General features: G+C 42.9%; 2 protein-coding genes across 13 annotated transcripts in view; one reads left to right on the top strand and one right to left on the bottom strand.

Annotated features, from left to right (window-relative positions):
• The window catches only part of SLC9C2 (solute carrier family 9 member C2 (putative)), a 97,118-nt gene extending 95,231 nt beyond the window's left edge, over positions 1-1,887 (top strand). For all 12 annotated transcript variants that reach the window (XM_025430279.1, XM_025430278.3, XM_025430280.3 and 9 more), the window contains one exon: positions 1,021-1,887. In XM_025430279.1, the coding sequence (XP_025286064.1) occupies positions 1,021-1,080 (60 nt within the window). In that variant the 3' untranslated portion in view covers positions 1,081-1,887. The remainder of the gene's footprint in view (positions 1-1,020) is intronic.
• Positions 1,888-5,678: 3,791 nt separating this feature from the next.
• On the bottom strand, positions 5,679-19,003 carry PRDX6 (peroxiredoxin 6). The gene is made up of 5 exons (XM_025430300.3): positions 18,782-19,003; positions 14,701-14,857; positions 9,768-9,914; positions 7,917-8,063; positions 5,679-6,660 (listed from the first exon to the last, which is right to left on the bottom strand). Exons 1-5 carry the CDS (start codon positions 18,874-18,876, stop codon positions 6,532-6,534), a joined length of 675 nt encoding a protein of 224 aa, XP_025286085.1. The 5' UTR covers positions 18,877-19,003; the 3' UTR covers positions 5,679-6,531.
• Between the last annotated feature and the right edge of the window lie 545 nt (positions 19,004-19,548).

Genomic DNA, 19,548 nt, shown 5'->3' on the forward strand with positions numbered 1-19,548 from the left:
GCCTGTGCTCCTCCCTATAGAGTGTGCCTTCTCTGAGGATTTGTGGTGCCCCCGGGTATATGGAGCCACAGCCTGATCCAGAGCATCTTCCTAGAGTATCTCTTTTACTTGATGCTCTTTTAAAGGGAGGAAACTCATTTAACCATTAGGTTATCTGAAATGTTTTATATTAAAACAAACATGTTATGGAGTAGGGTGACAAACTTGTCTGAATTTTTACAATAAATCAGGAGACTTCAAACCATTTATTATGGAGAGTCACTTAAATTTTGCCCTGATAGCTTTGCTTGTTTTCCTCAGCAATCAGGGCAAATCTGGAAAGCTTGAGAAGTGCTGAAAATCATGTGTAGAGTGGGAGAAGGGAGGGCTGGTCACACCGGGGCAGGGCAGAGTGGGGGTAATTCTTGGCAGTAGGGGACCTACGAGACTAGTTACTCAAGGAGTCTCTGTCAGAGCCCCTCAAAGAGCTCATTTGGGCTCAAGCCCACAGCTGAGTGGAGAAGACGGCTCTCACAGGCACTAGGTTGCTAGCTAGACAAATGCACAGGTAGACCAGGGAGCAGTCAATGGTGTCCGGGATGGGCTGCAAGGACCTTCAGCACCCTCTCTCTCCCAGTTGCAAAGTCACCCCAAATAAAAATGCTCTCCAAGAGAGCACTTACACAGCTTCAAGAGAAGTTCCTTGGTTCACCACATCCCCAACCAGAGTCACCCTAAGACCCTTTTAATAGAAATTCTGGGTCTGCACAGTCATCTATGACAGTCAGGGTGGTGTACAGTGTGTTTGCTGAGGGAAGGAAGTTTGCATTGACCAAATGTATGACTTATGGTTCCTTATAGAGAACAACTTAGTTCTTTTAGGTAGCCTTCCAAGGTCATCCTCTCCTCAGAGACTTCTTAAAAGGACCCTATTTCACAAATGGGAAACCTAGTTGGGAGTCAAGTAGTTGACTCAACTGACTCCTCATTGTTGCTATCTTTTCCAGGCCCCATTATTAAAAAAATTTTATCATTTTTTAGGAAAGAAATTTCCCGTTATCTTGGAATCGGTCACAAACAACTAGAATTCAACTCCCTTGACGTTTCTCTTTTCCTGAAGTGCACCTTTGTCTGACTGCTCTTACTGAATTAATGTAGTATCTCTTTACAAGATGATGTCTGACGGTAGAGATACACATGTGTCTCACAGCCCTTAATATCAAAAATCGTTTAGAGGGAATGTTTCAGATGATAAAATAGAAAATTCTCAGTAAGTTTTCTGATTGCATTTAGTAGTTTGTTTTTCCTGAAATGCTTATCGTCTAATATTTTTACTTTTGAGTTTCTTTTATAGTTGGAAAGTGCATCCCATTTTAGAAAAGAATATTAATGGTGCTAATGTGATATGTGGAGTCAGGTTAAAGACTGAGCCTCCTTGAGGGAGCACCTGGCCTAAGTGCTGAAGGATTACCTGGTGAGGAGGTTACTTAGAAGTTGCTGGAACAATTAACTGCTGTATTTATTTCACAGTTGATGGAAAAGCTCCAATTTTAAGCAGTTGCATTATCCTTGAGATGTTCATAAATTCTTCAGGATAATAATATAATTTATGGCCTACTCTTTTAGGAGGGTAAAAGTTATCAAAAGCATTGTATAATTGATATATTACTGACTAAAGCACATGACCTATAATTTATTTGATTTGTTCTTAGTGCCTAACATTTTCCAGAGAAACGTTGTTCCCTCCCTCCCCAGTTTAGTAAATGTTGAAAAATGGAACTGTATTTCACAATCTTAGTTACTGAAAACAAAGTTTAGGAGAAATTAACAATCTTACAGTGCATAATACTCTTTGGTATCACTTTTCAATTTCTTTTTAAAAGTCAAATAAAATTTAGTTTTATGGTCTGATGGTTTATTATTTGGAATCCATTATCCCTTTTCATTTCAACAAGATTTTGAAAGGATATTTGGTTCTCTACGGAAAACCATAATAGAGGTAAGAATAGAAGAAAAGGTAAGGGGAAAAGTCAGGCCTACCTATTTATGAGAAACTTCTGGACACCTAGCATAACAGGGCAGTTTGGACTGCGATCACCAGCATGCCAAAAAATATTGGATGTGGCTGTACATACAGGAATCTGACCACTGTGACTGAACCACGTATGAAGTAGTTTTGGAATATAGGTGAGGTTTGGTGGGGTTGGGTCCTGAGAATAGGACTAAGAAAGAATTGTTAAGACGTCTTTGGTGCAAAATGATGGTTTTATTAAAGACTGGGGACAGGACCTGTGGGCAGAAAGACCTGCTGCCCCAGGGTTGTGAGGGGTGGCTGATTATATACTTGGTAGTTGGAGGGCGTAAGGAAAAGGGAGGCTTCAAAAGGATTTTCATCTGTTAAAGAGGACTCACAGGATACTGGAGGCCTTGCTATTGTCAAGTTAAGGTTGTTTTTCCCTCTAGCAAGACATTAACAGGAAGACAACTGGAACTTCTGGAGAAATATCACACATAGCGCACCTGGCAGGGGAGGGTTGGGGGGTGGAAGTTGTTTGTGGGGTGTGAGCTTGTGCTTTGTCCTCAGCTAGCCTTCTGTTCCCCATTACATATGCTTCATTTTCCTTTTTAAAAAATTATGTGAGTTGACACACAATGCTGTTAGTTTCAGGTGTACAACATAGTGATTCAGTTTCTCTAAACCTTATGCTGTGCTCACCCCAAGTGTAGCTACCACCTGTCACCACATGATGCTATTATAGTACCAGTGACCATATTCCCTATGCTGTACCTTTCATCCACTTGGCTTATTCTATTAAGGTCTTCATTTTTCTTCTGCCATTTTAAAAAAATATTTAATTTATGTACTTGACACAGAGAGCACAAGCAGGGGGAGTAGGAGCAGTGGGCAGAGGGGGAGGGAGAAGCTCAGCAGGGAGCCCCATGTGGGGCTTGACCCCAGGGATCATGACCTGAGCTGAGGGCAGACCCTTAATAGACTGAGCCACCCAGGCGCCTGAGGCTTCATTTTTCTTAGGGTAACAAAATGTTGGAAATAGGCAGAGGAGGGCAGGTGCAGCTGTTTGCGGAAGTTATCGTGGAGGGAGGCTGCAGCCTCTTCCCTGACCCTTGGCCTATGACTTTGAGTCTCAGGCTGGCAAACTGACATCTGTACCTCTGGGAAACCTACTGGCTTTTTAGGAGGGCAAGGGGTTTTCTCTTCATGAGGTTTTGCCTTTTATTTAGGAATGGACCTCAAGAGGGCCAGCACTATGAGTGCCCAATCCTATCACCTTAAGATGAATTTTAACTGGCACTTCACTTTGCCACCTGGATACAATCTGGGTGTTTTTTAGCGAAAATAAGGGGTAAATGAATATTGGGTAACAACTGCAATATCTGTTCGACTCTGCCTCATAATCACCTGGGTATTACAAATGAAGAACATCTGGCCAACTACAGAGTCAGTCTCTGGGGGTAGGTAACACTCCTCGTGGAATTTGAATATTGAAACTTGAGATACCCTAGTCTGCACTAGTCTTGCTTAGGAGGCACATCACCAAGTATCTGAAAGAACTAGAGGACACTACTTCATTCCATATATATCAGTTAGGATGCTTTTGGCCTAAACCCAACTCAAAAGGCTTAAATCTTAAGGAAATTTATTATTTTATATACTCCGTAAGTCAAGAGGTAGCACAGGCTCACAATTGGTGGACTAGGATGATGAAGGTTCAGAGCTTTTTCTCTCCACTTAGCTGTTGACCTTTACAGCCTCATTCTATGGTTCCCCATTCCCAGGTTATCAGATGCTGCCAGGACCAATTCATGATTTATGTTTGTGTGCAGACAAAACAAAAAACAAAAAAAGGCCTCCAACTGCTGTACAGGAGATAGAATTCTTCTAGAAACTCTAAAGATCCTCATTCCCAAGAATTGAATCACACTTGTCTATTTGTGAGCCAGGTACTGCCAAGAAAGTGGTAATAACCTTTTATCTATTTAACACACTCTTTAAGCTAAAATTAAAGTTGTATTTCTTCAATTTGCATTGCCCTAAAGAGGTGGGATCAGAGGGAGTAAACAACTATACCAGCCACTTTGTTGCACCCAATTGGCATTTTGACTTGGCCATTTAGATACACCATTCTGGCTCCTTCCCCTTTGCTGAGCATCATGATGAAGATTCCTACACTTAGGGTGCAGGTTAGAAGTGAGATCAGACTTGTGACCAAAGCACACAGGAGCCACAGGTTCACCACTTGGAGAATCGTAGAAGTGGTGTATTTCCACCGAAGTCCACAGACTACCTCTCAGATTCCTTATGCTTCTCCCATAGTCACGATGGTCATATATTCACTTCCAATTGATAAATCTTTGAATGCAGGATGCAATTTATTGTTCTCCCATGAAAATTGACAGCAGCAGCTCTTGATAGGGAGGCTCTACTTTCCATGCCCACTAGTGTATTAAAGATATACTTGTGATCCTAAGTATACTACTACTACTACTTTATATTTGGAAAACAATACTTTCACAAAGTCTCATGGCTGTGTGGTGACAGCCAGAACTCCGCTTGGGGGGTACATGGCCCCTTTTTCCTTTGAGCTTTTTCATTGTCTTTATATCATATATACAGATAGAGAGGGCCAAACAAAACACCAAGGTTTGGGTGCCTGAGGGAGCAATGGGGGCGGGGGGGGCAGGAGATTTACTAGGTGGAAAGTTGACCAACTTGATTTTGAATTTGGATATTCAATGGCACATGTTCCATCGGTCAGTAAAGACCAACACTCAGGTCTGGATAATTAATGTTGGAGATTTAGACTTTGAACTGTCACCATGAAAGTAAAGTTGAAGCCAGCCTTTCCAAGAAACAAGGACTAGCAGAATCAAATAGCCAAGGGAAGAGAAGAGAACAGCTATTAGAGGAATCTAATAGCTGGGGAGGGGACAGGAGACCAGGGATCCAAGGATTAGGATATTAGGAGATATACTCTAGAGGACCAGGTATTAGTTCTTTAAGGGCAAAATATACTGTGACTTGAAGAGGCAAGAGCAGGGCACCAGTCCGCTTGTCTTTCACACCAGCATTTTTCAGGATATTGGGTAACTTTGATTTTTACTCCATTTTCAACCTTCCTGGTGTCACTTGAATTTTACATGTGGAGAATTCAAGGAAACTGAAGACTTAATGACTTGTCTAACACCTGGCACTGGGCATCATGTTTTACATATTATATTCAATGCAAATATAAAGGGCTACATACAAGAGACTATACCAGGTATAGTATATATTGTATATACTTCTTTCTAAACCCAGGATATATTAGCACAGTCTAATAAAAGTCTGAGACCATGAGTTCTCAGTCTTTAGTATCTTTCCAGAAAAGCACAGATGTACTATTTTCCTCAAGATTCATATTCTTAAGCCTAGTAATGCAATTAAAGTAATATGTTAGGAGAGCTCTTTATACAGGAGTCACAAACACAAGGACCCAGGGAAATAATAGGAAGGACCAAAGCGGGCCAAGAGATGTGGTGAAATCACTTGTTCATCAGTTGCTCTTCCATTTTCATTATATGAAATTTTATGTATCTGCCTTTGGAGAAAAGTAAGTACCAATGCCAATTCCAGCAGACCTCTGCCGTGCAGGAGAGTCTAAACTAGTACTTCAAAACGTGACAACAGAATTCTCTGGTCCAGTTTTAACAAAGAATTTATTTGCTGATCCCCCAAAAGCAAGAATCAGAAAAAGGACTCACCCCCTCACTGCAAGAATAGTTCTATAAAAAAGTTTCCATCATCATCTCCTTTCTCTCGAAGGTGTGCCCTTGCTTGTGTCCATCATTGCAGAGCAGACCAACATATGGAAATACTTTGTATGAAAGGCACATGGCACTGTCATATTGCTCACACCTTCTGGTACACCTCCCTGGCAGGCAAGTGGAGCCTTTCCTATAGCCTCCTTCTTTTGGTAGAAATTTACTGAAAGATTTTTCTTTATAGCACAGTATTTAAAGATCCTTCCCCCTGTTCATCTCACTTATCTATTGAAAAAGTATAGAACCGAAAGGTTTTTTTTGCCCCTGCTGTGATCCAAACACTGAAGAGTGAAGAACATCTTAAATACTCATCACAGAGGAATCTGTACCCCAAGTTCTGGATTTGATTAGAACAGCTAAAAAAATGGATAGTCATTCTACGATGGAACAAAGCAGGCTTTTCCAACCATACTACCTCAATGATCCCAAATCTTGTAAAGATCCAAGATCAGAGCCTCTCATACAGACTATATTTCAAAGAGAGTCAGTGGAGAATGCTAAGGTATATGAACAGAGTTGAATGCTGGTGAAGGCACAGAGTAAAGGATCCCAAGAAATTTTTAGTGCCATTTTCATTTAATAAGCCAGTAGTAGAGCAACCTAAAGGCCTTAGCTGTGATCACCCCAGGATGTTTTGACGGAACAGTTGTAGGAGAACATGACTGGCAGCCCAGATCCTCTGGCTCACTGAGCTACGCCAACAGCTCCAGCACCGACTCCTCGGAGAGACTAAGGCTGGGGTGTGTAGCGGAGGTACTTCTTGCCAGATGGGAGCTCTTTGGTGAAGACTCCTTTAGGGAAGAGTTTTTTGGCTTCATCTTCAGGGATGGTGGGAAGAACCATCACGCTGTCTCCATCCTATTGAAAGACATGGAGAATACTGAAATTCAAGTAAAGTGAAATGAGAACAACTCTGGATTGGTTTACTCTCCCCCTCTGAGGAACTTTGTTTTGATCTCTGACACTTTCCTGAGGGAACTACTTTCCCATCTTAACAAGAAATCATCTGATTTTAAACCCAGTGATGGCTTGGCATTAAACACCTGCAAAGGTTTAATTCTAAGTCCTTCCGGCTGCCCCACTTCCTGCTCCTTCTCTTGCAGGCACACTGGCTTTTCTTCTGTTTCTCAAACCCACCAAGCTCACTTTCTTTAGCTGTTCCTTTTGCCTGCAGTGCACCTCTCTCACAAATATGCATGACTTGGTCCCTTGCTTTCTTCGTGTCCTTCCCAAAAGTCCCTTCAGAAAAGGCCTTCCTTGACAGCCAATTATAAAACCAACCCTCCCACCCGTGTTCTGGTTCTTTCCACCTCTGCTTGATTATTCTGTCATGTTCAATGTCACCTAATGCACTGGAAACTTGCTGTGTGTCTCCACCCAGTGGACTGTAAGCTCTATAAGGGCAGGGATTTCTATTTACATTTATATGGATATTTTTCACTGCTCTATCCCAGTGCCCACTGCCTGGGCTCAATAAATACATATTCAGTGGATGGACACAGAATTTAAATGATTTGCTGGTCAGGAAAAACAAAACCAACACAACCTGGCATTCAGATTAGCATGTGTTTAAAAATGTAGCGACATTTTTTGTGATGTCCTGTCTTTCCTTTTGCAGAAATCCTAGAGATTAAATGTTTATGAACATGATTCTAAGAATCTGACTTGAGTTTAAAGGACTGAATGAAGCTTACCAGAAATGAAATGTTCCATGACATTAATACACCATGTGGTTTTCTAGCCATGACTTAAGCGGCCAATCTAAGTTTAGCCGTAAATATTTTGCCATTATTTTCCTAGTTTTTAAAAGGGTTGAAGGTTTAAAAAAAAAAATCTTTTATTAGGAAACGGAATCGTTCTCACCAATTAATTTGATCAAATGACCTACAAGTTAGAAAGCAATATAGGGACTTGTATTATATATAAAAGGTGTTGAAGATCTTGACAGTGGCCTCACAGCCAATCTGAAACTTAGCCAGGCAGGAAAAGCCTGCCTGTGTGTGCATGCCAGACATAAAGCCCCATGTAACAAAGACTCCGAGGACAGCCATTTAGAGACCGGGCCCTTAGGCCTTGCAAGGCAAGTTGGGTATCTGCCCTTTTAACAACTTTACCTTCCAATCAACCGGGGTGGCAACCCTCTTCTCTGCCGTCAGCTGGAGGGAGGTAATTACTCGGAGAATCTCATCAAAGTTCCGGCCAGTGGTCGCTGGGTAGAGGATAGACAGCTTCAGTTTCTTATCAGGACCAAAAATAAACACCTGCAAAGCACACAGATGTATAAATAGAGGAATTCTTTAAGTGCCTTTTTTTTTTTTTTTTAAGATTTTGTTTATTCATGAGCGACACAGAGAGGCAGAGACACAGACAGAAAGAGAAGCAGGGTCTCTTCAAGCACCCCGATATGGGACTCAATCCTAGGACCCTGGGTTCACGAGCCAAAGGCAGACGCCCAACCACTGAGCACCCAGGGGCCCCTCTTTAAGTGTTTTTGATATTAAATCCTCTTTTTTGGGATCCCTGGGTGGCGCAGCGGTTTGGCGCCTGCCTTTGGCCTAGGGCGCGATCCTGGAGACCCGGGATCGAGTCCCACGTCGGGCTCCCGGTGCATGGAGCCTGCTTCTCCCTCTGCCTATGTCTCTGCCTCTCTCTCTCTCTCTCTCTCTCTGTGTGTGACTATCATAAATAAATAAAAAATTAAAAAAAAAATAAATAAATCCTCTTTTTTAAAAAATTTTTATTTTATTTATTTTATTTTTTTATTTATTTATGATAGTCACAGAGAGAGAGAGAGAGAGAGAGAGAGAGAGGCAGAGACATAGGCAGAGGGAGAAGCAGGCTCCATGCACCGGGAGCCCGATGTGGGACTCGATCCCGGGTCTCCAGGATCGCACCCTGGGCCAAAGGCAGGCGCCAAACCGCTGCGCCACCCAGGGATCCCATTAAATCCTCTTTGAAAGCTCTTCAGTCATTAGAAATGTTCAAGGGTGTTAAAAACAAAAACTACCAAAACACCCCTCCCGGCCTCCCTCAACATCTAGAATACATCAAACTATTAATCTGGGTGGCTGACCCAGACATTATGCTACTGTAAGGCAGTGACTGGATAGGTAACCAGTGACAAGAAAAAGGAAGTTAAGATAATAAAATTAAGGAACATTATTAAGAAATGAAAAAAAAACCCCACAAAACTTAAACCCAAGAATGGAGAGTTGAATATATACTTTAAGGACAAGTAAAAGGTAAATAGAATCTATACTGTTATTGTTCTTTTTTTAAGATATATTTTTTATTTTTAAATATCTCTACACCCAACGTGGGGCTAGAACTTACAACCCTGGGATCAAGAGTCACATACATGCTCTACTGACTGAGCCAGCCAGGCATGTTCCCTGTTATTTTTCTAAACTTAGAAGGGAATTCTATTGGTTCTGGCTGTTTCAGTAAGAAAAACTGTTATGAAAATGAAATCCAGGAAAGTCTTCAGGAAGGTACAAGGTTAACTAGGGATGATTATCTTAAAAAATATACTAATGGGAGTTGATACCGGTCCCTCAAATAGTTATACATTTTTGCAGATGAGGCCTTGTTTCTTCTCTAGTGATACGGACAGAACAAACAGGAATTCCAAACCAGAGCTGCCTTATGGAGAACGGTATGGCCCACCCCTTTAAAGAGAGGGCTGTCAGGAGAGCTGGAGAAAAGATTCTTCACTTTCAGATGACATCTTACAATAACTACTTATTTATTTTATGTAGATTTCCAAGGTGTCAAATTCAGCAATTAAAAAATTTAGCTGAAGATTTTACTTTCATTAGCAGTACAGATGATCAGTGATATTGCCATTAATATAGTTGTTTTGTAATTGAACGTATTTCCTTATTTCCTGGAGTTGGTGCAAGCACTCAGTTAGACATAGCACCTGGCCGGTCCTGAGGACTACATAACGGATTTCTATGACTCACCACACGAGCTGTCACAGGCATGCCCTTTTCGTCCTTCTCTGCCGGGTCCAGCATGCCTAACAGGATGGCAAGGTCCCGATTCTTATCATCAATGATGGGGAAAGGTAATGTTTCTGTGGGCTCCTGCCCATTGTAGGCATTGATATCCTGAATGCAGGTGAAAGAGAAAAAATAATTCTAAACCAAACACATCTTCTAAATTCAATCAGTTAACAGCTATTGTCTTGTAAGACAGGAAAGAGGACCACAATCATAATTTTCTCTAAGCAATCTGAGTAAGGAAATGAATAAATGAACACCCCTCATTCCAATCAGTCTTGACAGAACAGTATGGTAGAGTCCTTAGGTTATAACCATAGACCCTTTTCATGTCCAGTTCTCTTAAAATTTGGCACGCTTTTACTACTTTAAGTAGCAAGAAAGAAAGCAGCTTTAAAAGTCAAATACTGTAGTTAGATCCTAATACAAGGTACCTCTGGTACACAACAAGTAAATACCATCAGAAATAATGGGTTCATTAAGTCCATCACATCTAGAAATAATGCCACATGCAAAGATAATTCTATAGATCTAGTGCCTACACTCTAAGTACCCTGACCCAAACATTATGCTACTGTAAGGCAATGACTTGATAGGGAGCCAGTGACAAGAGAAGGGAAGTTAAGATAATAAAATTAAGGAAGATTATTAAGAAATGAAAAAAAAATCACAACGCTTAAAACAAACCCAAGAATGGAGAGCTGAATATATACTTTAAGGACAGTAAAATGTAAATTTTTTATGGGTGAAAGGCAGAGGTAAATGTACACGAGGGTGAAATCCACACAGAACATAAAGCATTTCAGGTCTCAACTGAAAGACAGTAATGTATTTTCTTCCTTATTCCTAGTAAACTTCACTCATTCACTTCTTTTCCTATCCCTCGAAGCCTTTGCGGGGAGTGGGGGGGGCGGCAGCGGGGGATCTAGCTTAATTATTCGATCAAGCATTGATCTAGCACTTAAAGTGGGGTAAACACTAGAGCAAGTACATGTGGATGAGTCAGGCACACTTCTTGCCTTCATTTTTTTTTTTTTTTTTTTGAAATTTTTTGCCACTACACCTTTTCACAGATAATACAGCTTTTCAAGAGTCCTAGTTCATGCAGTGGTTTTATTTATTTATTTATTTATTTATTTATTTATTTATTTATTTATGATAGTCACACAGAGAGAGAGAGGCAGAGACACAGGCAGAGGGAGAAGCAGGCTCCATGCACCAGGAGCCCGACGTGGGACTCGATCCCGGGTCTCCAGGATCCTGCCCTGGGCCAAAGGCAGGCGCCAAACCGCTGCGCCACCCAGGGATCCCCACTTCTTGCCTTCAAAGAAACTTCTACTTTGGTTAAGATGATTCCCCTATGAAATAGCAGCAAATGCAAGACTCTAATATTTAAATGGTAGACTGTCAATGCTAAAGAATACTAATGTCCCCAATTTGTAGGTCTGCCCAGTTTGTTATGACTTCAGGGAAGATATCTACCTGGGGACTTGAAGAATGGATCAGATTTTTACAGGTAAGGGGAGCAGTATTAATGAAACATGTAGACAAGTCTGCATGTAAGTAATTGGGAAGAGAGTGAGTAACTTAGCTTGGTGGAATTTTAAGAAGTAGCAGAAAAGAGGATTTAAAGTTGGAATAAGGGGGGATTCCTGGGTGGCTCAGCAATTTAGCACCTGCCTTCGGCCCAGAGTGTGATCCTGGAGTCCCAGAATAGAGTGCCGCATAGGGCTCCTATGAATAAATGAATAAATGAACACCCTAAGTTGTTTTGTAATTGAAGGTATTTTGAATACATTTGAATAAATGAATAAATGAACACCCTAAGTTGTTTTGTAATTGAAGGAGGCCTGCTTCTCCCTTTGCCTGTGTCTGTGTCTCTGCCTCTCTCTGTCTCTTATGAATGAATGAATGAATGAATGAATGAATAAATAAATAAATCTTTAAAAAAAGTTGGAATAAGGTCTATGTATTATGTGGAGTCTTAAAAGTAAAACAGGCTGATGTCATGGTAGTTATAGAATCTAATTTCTCAACAGACATGACAGGTATCGATGAACTTTGAAATGGATAAGAAGGCATTTTAACCTGTTCCTTAATTTTATTATCTCAATTTCCCTTCTCTTATCACTGGCTCCCTGTCAAGTCATCACAACTGAAAAGTAATCACAATGGCTTCATGCTAGAGGTACCCTAAAGTTTCCTATTTAACCAGCTGAATGTCAAAGTTTGGCCACTGCTTCTGATAGTTGGGACCTGTTTCCTATTGAATGCAATTGCAGTTGTGAAAATTCTAAGGCAGAAGTTCACCAGCTAAAAATGAAGCTGGGCACACTGCTGTACTTTAAGGGGTGTCACATGATAGGTGATATGCTCTTCCTTTGGTGATTTCTAGTTTTAATGACTGCTATACCATAATGATGGTCAACACTGCCACTTCCTGATGGGCATTATGTTACATCCAAGAATGCCAAAGAACCACATACTTTGGCTTTATTCTGTCCTAAATCTGGCTAATGCCTACCCTAAAGCATTTAGTATCACAAATAGCATTGGTATAAAGTTCTGACTGCGATCATTTTCCAGCAGGACAATCCTGAGCAAGTCCCTCTGACTCGGTGGGAGGAGAAGGTATTCTCATCTATGTACATGAGAACAAGAACTACGCCTCCTGTAAAGGGCTGCTCCCAGGAATGAATGAGAAATGGTCTGAGAGAACGCTGTAGAAATGTAGCCATTAGTCATAGCCAGAAGTAAGGAATGAAAAAAAAACCCCACCCCAAGAAAGAGCAATGCCCTTCTCTTTTCTCCTATATATCATTCTTCTAATCTCAGACACAGAATTAATTAGCATGAGATGGCCAAGGGATACAGCTCCAGGTGCCAACTCACAAGTCAGGACCACGTCTTTTATCCAGTTGTATGCGGAGTGCTTGCTATAATGCCTAAGTGTCCCTCGAAACTTACCTATCAGCATTATTTAGTGGCATGTTGTAGCAAAGTCATCAGAATGTTCCGGAGTTAAGCCTCAACCACCACATTTATTGTCCAAGTCAATCCTTTTGTTGAAAGCAGGCAACTCCTTTAGGCCATGCATTCAACATGTATAGACCGACTGCCTAGAATGTACTGGGTGCCAAATATTGTGTAGCAGTGCACAGAAAGGTAATCTGCCCTACTGAGCGTCCACTCTGGTGGGTGTGGATAAATGAACAAAAGAAACTGGCAATGTGCAGAGCATTTTCTTTTAGATGGTGACAAGTGCTAAGGAGACAATCAAAGGGGGCTAGGCAGTATGGAGGGGAGTTATAATCTTAGATAAGGAGGCCATGGAAGGCTTTCAGGAGGAGTCATTTGAGTCAAGACCAGAAAGAGGTGAGGGCAAGCCACAAAGATATCTGGGGAAAGGGATTCTGGATAATTTTAAAGGTAGGGTAGACCAAGTTTCCTGATGAATCAGACATGGACATGGAAAAACCAGAGGAATTAAGGAAGACGTCTGGCTTTTTGCCTGAGCAACTATGAAAACGCAGTGTCCATTAGCTAAGATGAAAAAGGTTATGAAAAGGAACCCAGTGTTAGATATATCAAGTGTGAGATGACAGGACATCCCAGGGAGAGGCTGAGCTGGGACTGGTTCTATCAGTCTGGAAGCTAGCGGAGTCTGGCCTGCAGATGAAATTTGGGCATCACAGCATTTAGAAGTGAGTGGATGAGCTCAACAAGGGGGAGGGTGTAGATAAAAAGAGAAGGCATCTATGAAATGCATCCAGGGCAACGTCAGCATAAATCAGGAGTTGGAAAATGATGGGGCTCAGTCTAAGGATAAGCAGGAATAGTTAGAGATGTGGTGTCTGGAAGCCAAGAGGGTAAAATGTTTCAGAATATACAGTGATCAGTGGGTTGAAGGCTGCTAGTAGGCCAAGAAAGATTAGGGCTGAGAACTGAACACTGCGTTTAGCAAGGAGGAGTTCACAATACAGTCCAAGTCAGATTTTCAGATAATTGGTGAAGTTTGAAACTGAGGTTACTTGTACCTTTACCTCAAAAAACAAGCTACTCTATAAAAGTTAACAACTCAGGAAACAGATGTTGGCAAGGATGCAGAGAAAGCGGAACCAATCTTACACTGTTGGTGGGAATGCAAACTGGTGTAGCCACTCTGGAAAACAGTATGGAGGTTCCTCAAAAAGTTAAAACTAGAACTACCCTATGACCCAGCAATTGCACTACTGGGTATTTATCCAAAGGATACAAACAGTGATTTGAAGGGGTACCTGCACCCTAATGTTCATAGCAGCAATGTCCACAATACCCAAACTATGAAAGAGCCCAGATGTCCATCAACATGTCCATAAATGGATAAAGAAGATGTGGTGTAATATATACAATGGAGTATATCACTCAGCCATCAAAAAGAATGAAATCTTGCCATTTGTAAGATTGGCAACTAGAAGTGGATGGAACTAGAAGGTATTATGCTGAGTGAAATAGGCCAGTCAGAAAAAAAATACCATATGATTTCACTCATGTGGAATTTAAGGAACAAAACAGATGAACATAGGGGAAAGGAAGTAAAAATAAGATGAAAACAGAAAGGGAGACAAAGCATAAGAGACTCTTAACTCTAGGGAACAAACTGAGGGTTGCTAGTGGGAGGTGGATCAGGCATGCACTTAACTGGATGAAGGGCATTAAGGAGGGCACTTGATGTGATGAGCACTGGGTGTTACATGCAACTGATAAATCACTAAATTCTATCCCTGAAACTAATAATACAACTAAATTGAATTTAAATAAAAAAATAAAAAAAAAACAAAACCCAAACCAAGCTACTCTATGTAATTTATAACTTGATCTATAACCTCAAAGCACATGCCAATTGGTACTATACCTTGCTCCAGGCAAGATGGTCTTCAACACTGTCCACTGAAAGGGCAATCATCTTAACATTCTTCTTGGCAAATTCTGGTGCCAGCTTTGCAGCTCTGCCAAGCTCTGTGGTACACACAGGGGTAAAATCTCGAGGGTGAGAGAAGAGAATGCCCCATCTGAAACAAAGGAAAAGGAAGTCACAAATGATTGGAGAGGTTATTACCATCATGCAGAACAAGAAATCACAAATCCTAGGTCAAAAATGAATGCTTATGAGGACAATTACTTTTCTTTCTTACTCACTTCTATTTTCTTTCTAGGCATAGAGACCCTGATATTCAGCTTCAACAATGAATGTCCCAATATGCCCCACTCCAAACAAATGCCTGACTGCGAAAATAAGCAGGTTATGTAATCTGAAATAAATAGGCTTCTATCCCCTATTTATATGTAAAATTAAAGTTGACACTTGGCTTCTTTGTAGTGAATGGATATAAAAACTTTTGTAAATGGACTTTACTGACCTAGCTTGCCAAACAGGACACACAATCCTTATAACCTGACAAAACAACTGCACTTAAACAGTTTTACCTGTCTCTTCATTTGCAGTCTTGCTTCTTGCTTTAAGATCAAGTGGGCGGAAAACTGACAGCCTACCATAGATTGTTACAACTACAGACTCTTACATAAATTCTAGTATCTAAATCATCATTGCCTAAGGCAACACTGTGCATAGATTTTAAGCACATTTCAATCGAAGTCACCAGAACTTTTGGACTACTATTTTCTTCTCCTCTGCAATAGAAACTACTCTTCTGACTGAAAAGGAAAACTTAACACTCGGTTTGCCATAACCCCTGTTGACTTACATTAAACCAGGATCCTAAACTAGTAGATTACTAAACCTAGCCTAGATGCCAAGCTGATCTCTCAAAGTTTGCCAAGTTACAAAAGCAGAAACAAGGGTTCCTCCTTCCCAGTCAGGCATTTGTTTGGAGTCGGGCATACTGGGACATCAACTTGGACTCCCAGGCTTCAGGAAAGGAAAAGCCTTCCCACAAGAATGATAGAGGGACCTGGGCAAGCCTGTGAAGAGAGAGGTAATATTTTTAAGATTCTGGAGGATTGTAGTATGCTTACTTTTTTATGCAATAAGAGGGACATACATCTTTTGAAAGAAGTAACCTAGGTTTACGTAAAATCTAGGCCTTAGGTTCTATGGCAAACGATCTGCTTAAGGGTCAGATGAGACTTAAGAGAAAGTCTGCAGAAGATGAGAAAAAAATAAATAGGACATTTCTTCCTGTGTCGTTACAGGATTGATGAATTATCAGCATTAGACATACTCTTTCCATTGTGTGTCAAGAATGTTTTGCTGAATCATGCTAAGGAACTAAGTTTAAGCCACTTCACATCCTGCCTCCCTCAGAAGCCAAACTCCAGTTTGCCATGTGGCTAGGAATAGGGTAACTCTGAGAATGTCTTACTATTCCCCTCTAAGTCTCCCTATTGTGCTCCTAAAGAGTAGTTTAATTACATTATCCCATTTCCTTCCTTATTTCCAAAAGACAAAAAGTTTCCTCCTTTAAGGGAAGGGTCCTCACTCACTAACCCCCAGAAAATCCCAAGAAAACACCTTTTTTGGGGTGAAAACGTAGGGTAAAGAAGCTGCTTCTACCACAATCATACAAAAACAGTGATAAAGCTGATTAAAGTCATCAAATGCAGCACCCAACCCCTTAGTTGTTTCCAATTGTCAGAGGTAGTAGATACCTGTAATGTCTGAAATTATTTTATTTTTTTCCTTCAAAAAAACACCTGGATCAAAAACTGGCATCCGAATTGAGATAACCCACAGAACAGAGTTGGAAAAAACTATATTAGGCAAAATCCATCTATTATTATATAAAGAGCTCCAACTTCTTTTTGGGGTAGGGTAGGGAATACTACCCCATGCCTGATCTGAGGCTGACTTGTTATACTACTTGTTACAGATGCAGGTATTTTTCTCATCTTCCTACTGGTGGTTCCCTGAGAAGGTACCACTTTTCATGAAATTGAGATAGATCTAGGGGCCAATAAACAACAACAGAAACCCCCCAAATTAGGGTTAGCTTAAATAGTGACAGCATTTATAATTATTGCTATAGTAAATATACTTATGTTAATACTTTAATCTATACAATCTAAGAGTTCTGGTAAGATTTTGTTATTTCCGGGTGAGGGCTATCGATGGGAATGGGAAGGAACATACTCTGAAAATCCCATGGACTTTTGGAAAAATACTAATACCTAGATTATGATATTGGACACAATCTGTACTTCTGAGGTTATTTCCTGCCTTTACAGTCTGAATGTTCCATTTCTCATCTTTTTTTTTTTTTTTTTTTGTAGCCTAATCTTCTCTTTCACAAAGCTTGGCTTTTCCCTTAATCAGTGGCTGGACAATGGAATTAAAGGATTGTAAGGGGATATGCAGGCCTAAAATGTAAGAATCTCTCCCAGGTTCTCTGCATAGCCCTGTCCAGTCATTGATTAATCTCATAAACTTCTCTTTCTCTGTCTATATACACATACACCTGGACACTAAATAAAAAGGGTAACAAATCATGGAAGAATTGTTAAGTGTTACTACATCACGGTGCAAATTGAACACACGAAAAGCCAGGAACAGACTCATAAATACAGAAAACCACGGTTGCCAGAGCAAGTGGGGGGAGAAGGGGACTAAGAGGCACAAACTTGCAGTTATAAAATATATAAATCATGGAGATGAAAAGTAAAGCATGGAGAATACAGCCAATAAAACTGTAATGTATGGTGACAGATAGTGACTACACTTACTGCGATGAGCACTGAATAATGTATAGAATCGTCTAATTAATCTGTTGTACACCTGAAACTAATATACACTGTAAGTCAATTGTACCTCAATAATCAAAAAAAAAAAAAAAAAAAAAAGAGAGAAACCAGTGTGGTGGGGCTGCTGCAACTCCAGAACCATAATATAATGAGACATATCTGGGATGTTTCAGATTAAAACTAAGCAACTTAAAAAGCCTGATTCAGGAGCTGTAAAATATAAAACCCAGGGCAACATCAATTCACTCCTAGTCATAATGGTGTGACTCCCAGGCCAGATTTGGCTATTACCAGCAAGGCCACGTGCTGGAAGCAAGGCAGAAGGGGGAGGAAGAGGAGAGGGGCACACCACTGAGGAACAAAAGGGTCTCAAAAGCCGGGAGGTAGGAGCGTCCCAGTGCACGGGATAGCCTGCAGGCCCGCCCGCCGCGGCGAGGACCCGCCACCGCCACGGCAACTGAGCAACCTCAGAAAGCCCTTCCCTCAAAATGTTGCAAGTTCTGGAATGAAGGACACACCTACATACACAGTGTTCTTGGTTCCTCCCGGAGCTGTTATCAAATCCTATGCCAGCCACTGGAGGAGGCTCTGGACAAGAAGTCTCTCAGCCGGTTATTATTTGGCTGCTGGTGGCTTTAAACTGTCCGTTTTGTGCCCAGAAGCCTGCAAATGCCACTGCAGGGAGCAGAAGCCTGCAAATGCCACTGCAGCGAGCAGGACCTTCCGATAACCCGCTGGGACATCGGACACCTCCAGCCAGCAGCAGTGACCTCAGACTCTGGCCTCAGACCCCCACCTTCCCCAGGGAGCAAATTCCAGAACGGAGGGAGGAGGGAGGGAGGTGCCGCGCTGGGCACGAATCCCGGGAAGTGACCGCTGATGCCGCCCGGCCCTGGCCCCGCTGGGCCTCTGCGGGCCAGGCCGAGAGAGGGCGGCAGGCAGCCCCCCGCACCGCCTCGGGGGCCGGGACCCGCGGGAGCCCAATTCGTTCCCCTCCCCCTTTCCCGCCGAGGAGCCAGCTCAGCCACGCGGGGGCCGCCGGCGGGGGGGGGGGGAGGGTGCAGCGCTCGGCCGCCGCGGGGCGGGGGCCACTCGGCCGGAGGCACGTGCAGGAACCGGTGCGGGGAGGAGGCGGGCGGCGAGCGGGAAGGAGGACGGAAGGGAGGAGGAACAGGGAAGGCACCTCCGAGGCCCGGCGTCACCCGAGGGCAGCGCAGGGCTGCGAGGTGGCCACTTACGAGTCTCCCAGGTAGTCGTGGAAACGGATGCGGCCGATGGTAGTATTGGCCTCGAAGTTGGGAGCCTCGTCCCCGAGAAGGAGACCTCCGGGCATGGCGGCAGCGGTGACGCGGGAAGACGAGGAGGCGCAGCAGCAGCAACCACCTTCCCGGCTCTGGCGGCGCAGCTGCCCGCCGCCGAGTGAGGCCGCGCACGGAGGGGGCGGGGCCTGGCAGGGGCGGGGCCTGGCGGGGGCGGGGCCTGGCGGGGGGCGGGGCCTGGCGGGGGCGGGGCACCGAGCTGCGGTCCGAGCGGGTGGGAGGGACGGTGGCGACCGACCCGCGGGGCACGGCTGGGTGAGCTCTGGGCACTCGTTTGCTGCCTCGAACCTGCCAGACCCTGTGGGCGCCGGCGCGCGTCTGCACTCACGTGACGTGGGGCTCAGTGACCTCGGGCCCCGGAGTGGAGCAGCAGAAGGGGAGCCCCGAGGTGGAGAAGCCGGGTGGGGGGATGACGAATCCGCGGAAATCCTGTACACTCACGCTTGGTCGCCTGACCCTCCACTCACCTCTTTTGAAGTGTGAGCTTCTGGAATCCTGACCGCCCTAGCCACCCTAGCCGTCATGAACTCTGTATCGGAGGATGTGGCAAGACCCTGACGTGGTGGGGACCTTATGTCAGAGGAAGTGGCTTTCATATTGCAGCAAAAATTCCAGCACCTATGTCAGTCCATGCTTGGGGGAATGTGAACTAAACTTATATTTTGCTCCCCTTTCCCAGCATTATG

This window comes from Canis lupus, chromosome 7 (assembly GCF_003254725.2).
Source record: "Canis lupus dingo isolate Sandy chromosome 7, ASM325472v2, whole genome shotgun sequence".
NCBI classification, from domain to species: Eukaryota; Metazoa; Chordata; class Mammalia; order Carnivora; family Canidae; genus Canis; species Canis lupus.

What these genes read in the sequence shown, in the direction of transcription:
- PRDX6 (XM_025430300.3), bottom strand. Translation starts at nt 18,876, where the DNA reads ATGCCCGGAGGTCTCCTTCTCGGGGACGAGGCTCCCAACTTCGAGGCC. An exon ending in ACCATCTTGCCTGGAGCAAG is followed by an intron (nt 9,915 to 14,700) that starts GTATAGTACCAA and finishes ACCTGCATTCAG; the next exon opens with GATATCAATGCCTACAATGG. An exon ending in CCACCCCGGTTGATTGGAAG is followed by an intron (nt 6,661 to 7,916) that starts GTAAAGTTGTTA and finishes GTCTTTCAATAG; the next exon opens with GATGGAGACAGCGTGATGGT.